The sequence below is a fragment of the Natator depressus genome, chromosome 23 (genome assembly GCF_965152275.1).
Source record: "Natator depressus isolate rNatDep1 chromosome 23, rNatDep2.hap1, whole genome shotgun sequence".
NCBI classification, from domain to species: Eukaryota; Metazoa; Chordata; order Testudines; family Cheloniidae; genus Natator; species Natator depressus.
In genome coordinates this window covers 7,220,612-7,226,404 of record NC_134256.1, presented here as the reverse complement: position 1 = coordinate 7,226,404, position 5,793 = coordinate 7,220,612, and the positions used below count along the sequence as shown (strand labels likewise).

Sequence of the window (5,793 nt, the reverse complement as noted above, 5' to 3'; positions counted from 1 at the left end):
GGCGCCCCGCGTGGGCGGGCGCGGGGAGGGAGCGCGTGGCCGGGCACGTGCAGCGCCGCCAGCCCGCGGCCGCTCCCGCAAGGCGCGCCCGCCGGGATTAGCGGCTGGGGCTGCCCGCCCCAGCTCCCCGGGCGGGTCAGGGACGGAGCGGGGGCGCGTGCGGGGCCGCACCCTTGAGCTGGGGGCGGGAGTGTGCGCACGTGTCGGTACATGCACGGGGGGGGGCCGGACCCCGCCTCTTCCCCACGGGGAGGCCCCGGTGCAGGCGTGTGGGAGGCGGGCGGCTGGGCGCGTTTGGACTTGCCGGGGAAACGGGGGCGGTTCGGTGCGTGTCTGGAGAAGGCTGTGGGGTGAGGGGCGTAGGGGGGCGCGGGCAGAGGGTGCACAGCCCTGTTGTGGGTTTTCTCTGGCTGCTGAAGGGAGCAGATGTTGCTCCCACTCGGGGGGGTGGGGGGGCTGATGGGGCTGTGGTGGGGGGGCCAGTGAGCTGATAGCCGGTGTGGCAGGAGTCTGAGTGGGGCTATGGTGGGAGGGCATCTGCCCAGGGGAGCGGCTGGGTGGGGGGTACATATGTCCCAGAAAGCATCTCTGCCCCTCCCCCTTGTAGTCCCTGGGAACTGAGCGGCGGGGGGGTCAGCGCCTGCTGGGTAGCATCTGGCCGGGCCCCCCCATGCAGTGCTGCAGGTGGGGGCAGGACAAGGGGAGTTGCTATCTCAGGGGTCCTTTCAAGCAGCAGGAAGCTGGGGGTGGGAGCATGGGGGAGCCCTTCCCTGGCATCTGATCCTTTGCTCTTCACCTTCAGGCTTGGAGATGCCTGCGGAGAAGCCCCCCGACACAGAGAGGTCGTGTCAGCCCCTCATGGAGAGAGGCATGGCATTGGGGAGTACAGCAGCAGTGACCACCAGCTCCAAGGGGCGCACGGGGATGTTGGAGAAGACAGCTGTGGGGGGCGAGGGCAGCAGGAACTCCCCGGGTTCCCACCCACCAGCCAGCGAGTCGGAGAAGGATTCTGGCTTCTCAGGTAGAGACGTATCCTGGGGGCAGCAAGCGATCTCTGGGCCTTCCCTGCTGCATCCCCATCTCTTTGCCCCACTCTTTGCTTGGAGCCCGGGATTTCACTCCAGGGACTGGGCTCTGGAGCTGTCCAGTTGGTTTCCTGGGGTGGAGGCAGCAGGTAGCCTGGAGCTGGGCCCAGCCTGCCCCATCCCCTCCTGCCCCTAGGAGCAGAGGGCGCTGTGTGCATGGGAAAGACGGGGGGGGGGGGGTGTCCAAGTGGACCAGGGGGGAGTTGGGCTAAGCTGGGTTTGGGAGGAGCCAGGTCCCATGCACAAACGCTTTGGTCCCCCAGCACTGCCCAGTGCACCCCACAGTCTGGGGATGAGAGCCTTGGGGTTGCTAGGGCTTCAGGTTAGGGAGCCCCGGACCCCCCTCCCCGCAGGGCCCCCCCAGCGCCTTCCTGGCATGCAGCTGGGTGGCCCCCCCCTTTCCCTGGCACACAGACCCCCTCCTCCCCAGGCCCATTGTGCAGTGTTATGGGTAGGTCCTAGGGTGGGGGTGGGGCGGGCCTCTGGCCAGCCAGGGAGCAGCTTTTGGGTCAGTCCCTTGGTGCCTCCTGTCGCCGATTCCCTGTTGCCGTCTAGCGGCTCTGGGTGAATACTGTCTCCTATTGCAACCCCGCAGGGGCTGTTTCAGAGCCGATCTGTCAGGGGAGCTGCTGGGGACCTTGCCATTCAGTTGCCTGACGCTTTCCATTATAAAAGGTTTTCGTTACCTTATTATAGAGGCTCTGCCACCCCCAGTGTTTGCAGCAGGCCTCTGACGCTGGGCAGGGAGAGAGCCTGGGCTAGAGAAGAGCATCGCCTCTCCCCATGAAATTCTGCTCACGTTTAGCTGAGCTGTGGGAAAATCACCGTTTCCCTTCCCCCGCTTGTGTTGTCAGCAAATCTTCGGCAGTAGCCACAATAATAATGTGCTACGAGCACGGGAGGCCAGGCCAACCCTGTTGGTAAATCAGCAGCAGCAGGTGCAGCCACTGGCCTTTCCCCATGGTGAGAAGAGACAGCTGGGCTGGGCTGCCCAGATGCCCTGCCGAACCCTAGTGGCCAGTCATCCAGCAAGGGGAGCCACACGGCTGGGCCTCCCCGCCCCCGCCCCCAGCATGTGGTCCTAGCGGCCCATCATCCTGTGGGGGAACCATATGGCTGGGCTGCCCTGCACCCTCCCCCACCCAGCATGTGGTCCCAGTGGACTGTCGTCCTGTGGGGGGTGCCACGTGGCTTGGCTGCCCTTCCCCACCCAGCCCCTGCCCTGCTGCTGACTCTGCATGTCTCAGGAGGTCTCTTGTCTCAGCTTCCTCTGTAAAGTGGGGGCGATGATCCTGCGCTCTCAGAGATAATGGGTGATGTGTCCTGCAGGCGCCCAGCCACCATGGTGAGGAGCCATGCAGAGGCCCCTGGGGACTGGACCCATCTGTGTGGCAGGCAGTAAGACAACGCCCCACGCTGAATGAGAAGGATAACAAGGACTGTTTGCTAGTGCCTCATTCCCGTCCGTCCTGGGGAACCAGCGCATGATCCTGTAGTTACAGATGGTGTCGCGATGCAGACGCACAAGGGGGCTGGGGCCTGGGGCCTGGGCAGCTGGGCCTGGGGTTTCCTCATGTCTGAGCGTTTGACTCAGTGGCCTGAACAGCATCCTCTTCCCCCAGCTCCATGTCACCTCATTAGCCTCTCGTAGCCCCTGAGAACCTGTACGTGAGCCTCCAACCCCTCTGAGACTGCAGGGGCAGCCATGAGATGGGGCCAGCTGGCAGGATTGGGAAAGCAGCCTCAGGGGTCTTGGGGAGCCCTTGTGCTCCTCTGATCTGGAGGCTGCCCCACTGGCAGGAGTTACAGTGGGGCTAGAAGCTGGCTCCCAGTTTGTGTTGTGTCCTAGGAGCGTCAGGAAGGTCAGGCCTGCCCTGTGCTGTCCTGTCTCAGCAGAACAGTCTCCATGGGGGGCACTCTGCAATGCAGGGGCTGGGCACTCATCTCTAGTAGGTCTCTACACCCCAAGCAAGCTCTTGAGCAGTGGGTTTTGGGGAGACTCTACCCCACAACTCTGGGCTGCTCTGCATGGCACCGCTTCTCCCGGCCCCAGACTCTTCCAGCCTAGACAGGAATGAACCAATGCATGGGGCTCTGGCAGGGCTCTCATGGCCCCATGTCTGGCTCCCAGAGCCAGACTTAGCTGCAGGGCTGGCCATGAGATGCTGAAGCCATTTGGGGGTGGGGGCATACAGACAGCAGCTGGGGGTTTTGTTGCCTACTCCCCTCCCTGTGGCTCTAGTGTCGCCCCAGGTAGCCCAGCCCCTGTCCCCCCACTGCCCCTTACGCTCTGCTCCTGTCCCCCTGTGCAGACACAAGTTCAGAGTCCCTGAGCACGCTGGATCACGCCGAAGCAGAGGAGCCGTCCATCTGTGCCTCACACTGGGCGACCAACGGGCCCAGGCTGCGGACGGCGCCGCATCTCGACAGCACGTTCACCAGATTCACCCCTCTTTACGTTGTCAAAAACGTTATCCTGAAACAGGTAGCCCTCCTGCCCCAAACCCACCAGACCCCCGAGTCCCTGGGGCTCGGACGTGCCCCAGCAGATCAGCTGCTCCCCAAGGTCACAGGGACGGGGCTAGCTGTCCCTCATGGTCGCTGGGGAAGGAGGGGAAAGCAGCCCTGGGCCTGACGCAGGGCTGTCCCCGGACACGTCTGTGCTTTTTCCCCAGCAGCACTTGCGGCACGTCATGCCAGAGGGAGAGGTGAAGCTGCAAGGTGAGGGGGCCCCGCAGGAGCAGAGCCAGCACCCACGTGCCCCCTTGTTCCTTGTGGCCCATGTGCCCAGCTCTCGGAGCTGCCTGGTCGCTCACCCTCCTCTCCTGCTCTTCCCTTGCAGCCCCTGGGAGCTTCCTCCAGCACCCAGCTTCTGACCTGGAGTGGCCAAGACCCCCCAGACAGTGTGCAGGGCCAGGCCCGGCTCATCTTCCTCCAGCAGCCGGTGGCTACGGCCACGCTGAAGCCACTGCTGCCTGGCCGGAAGCCACAGGCCAAGGACACCTACCTGCCCATCCTCAACGCCTACCCCAAGATTGCCCCACACCCGGGCCACAGCCAGGACAGTGAGGCTGCGGCTGGGCCCCCGCCCCGAAGTGGCAGTGCTGGCCCTGCCAAGAGCAAGCGCTCCTGCCTGGAGGAGGCTTGGGTGTCGTCCTCTGAGTTGGACGCCCCCACCAGCAACGGGCTGCAGGAGGAACAGTGCCCAGGGGGTGCCCTGCAGGTGCTCTCTGCTGGCAGCTCAGAGCCACTGTCCCAGAACACTGTCACCTCATCCACAGAGCTGGCTCGGCCGGCACCCAGCTCCATCGCAGCCCAGGGGAGCACAGCACTCCTGGACCTGGCTGAGGGCAGGATCCTGGCCAAGGCCTCCAAGAAGCTGGGCTCGAGCCTCGGGAAGCAGCGGCGCTTCCACAACACAGTGGAGATCCTGAGGAAGTCTGGGCTGCTGGGTGTCACCCTGCGGACCAAGGAGCTGATCCGGCAGAACAGCAGTACCCAGCGGGAGATCACAGAGCTGCGGGAGCATGCCAGGCTCTTCTGCGAGGCCATGCAGAGCAACAACTCTCAGACCTGGGCCCGGCTCCAGGCAGCCATGAGCTTGTCTGCCTCCTACTGGGCCCAGAGAGGCACAGGCCCCGACACGCCTGCCAAGGCGGTCACTCCCCCCACAGACTTCAGTGGGGAGTCCCTGCCTGGCTCCCCCATGAGCCTGGCGCTCACTCCGGACCTGCCAGCACACACGGCCCTGCCTTAGGCCCTAGCATGGCCGCTCGCTCAGCAAATAAACCTGCTTTGAACAAACACCACTTGTGAGTGAGTTCCCAGGCCAGGGCCAGCTGGCTCTGGGCTGGAACTGGAGCAGGGCCCAGTCCATCTGGTTGGGCATGGCCAGCCCTGCTCCTCTCTGGTGGGACAGGCAGGGAGATGGAACTGGTCCCTGCTCAGAGCCTGGCTCCTAGCTGGCAGGGGCTGCCTGTGGTTTGCATTGCTGCCTTGGGCCACCTGGAGCCCCTGGCCCAGCCTCCAGGCCACATGAGCTACACTAGGGGAAGATGCTGTGTGCCAGGCTGGGCACTGCTGGCCGTTCCCCCAGGGGGTGCGGTGGAGAGCTGACAGCTCGGTGCCATGTGTGCGTGTGGCTATCATAGCCTCTTCCTGTGCCAGGGCAGCGGTGCTCTGTGATGCCCTACAAGAAGCTGGGCTCCAGCCTTGGGAGAATTTCTGCCCTGGGCTGGTGCGCATCTGGGTTACAGGCTGGCAGGGGCCTCAAGGAAGGGCTCTCTCCTGCTGCCTCCTCAAGGCCATGTGTGATGGGAAGAGGGGCTGGGGACTCAGGTGCCCCAAGCAGGGCTAGAGCCAGTCTCTGCATGCCCAAGGCCCATGCCTGTGGGCTTCTGGTCAAGGGTAGGGGTGTAGAGCCTGGCCAGGCAGGTGCTGTCCTCCCCCACACATGACCTGGTCAGAAACAGCTGCAGAATCTAGTAATTGTCCACCTCCCCCACAGCAGCACCTGATGTGCCTGCTCCCCTCCCCTGGCAATGCCTGGTCAATGCCTGCACCCCCTCCCCACTGCACCACCTGGCCTGCCTGCACCCCTTTCCTCCCCTCCCCCCGCACCACCTGGTCTGCAGACTGACCCTGGGATGGTGCCAGTGCGGCTGAGGGTGGGAACTGCTGCCCACGACCCATGAGCCCCCTGCTCAGG

The 5,793-nt window shown here is 64.5% G+C and overlaps 1 protein-coding gene across 1 annotated transcript; it reads left to right on the top strand.

The window, feature by feature from the left end:
• Positions 1-210: 210 nt before the first annotated feature.
• LOC141976795 (CLOCK-interacting pacemaker-like) lies at positions 211-4,865 on the top strand. Its single transcript, XM_074937959.1, has 4 exons — positions 211-325; positions 803-1,021; positions 3,398-3,570; positions 3,928-4,865. Exons 1-4 carry the CDS (start codon positions 211-213, stop codon positions 4,840-4,842), a joined length of 1,422 nt encoding a protein of 473 aa, XP_074794060.1. The 3' UTR covers positions 4,843-4,865.
• The last annotated feature ends 928 nt before the right edge of the window (positions 4,866-5,793 follow it).

Coding starts and splice junctions, on each gene's coding strand:
- LOC141976795 (XM_074937959.1), top strand. CDS start 211: ATGCACGGGGGGGGGCCGGACCCCGCCTCTTCCCCACGGGGAGGCCCC. Junction 326..802: donor GGGGAAACGGGGGCGGTTCG/GTGCGTGTCTGG, acceptor CTTCACCTTCAG/GCTTGGAGATGCCTGCGGAG. Junction 1,022..3,397: donor GAAGGATTCTGGCTTCTCAG/GTAGAGACGTAT, acceptor CCCCCTGTGCAG/ACACAAGTTCAGAGTCCCTG.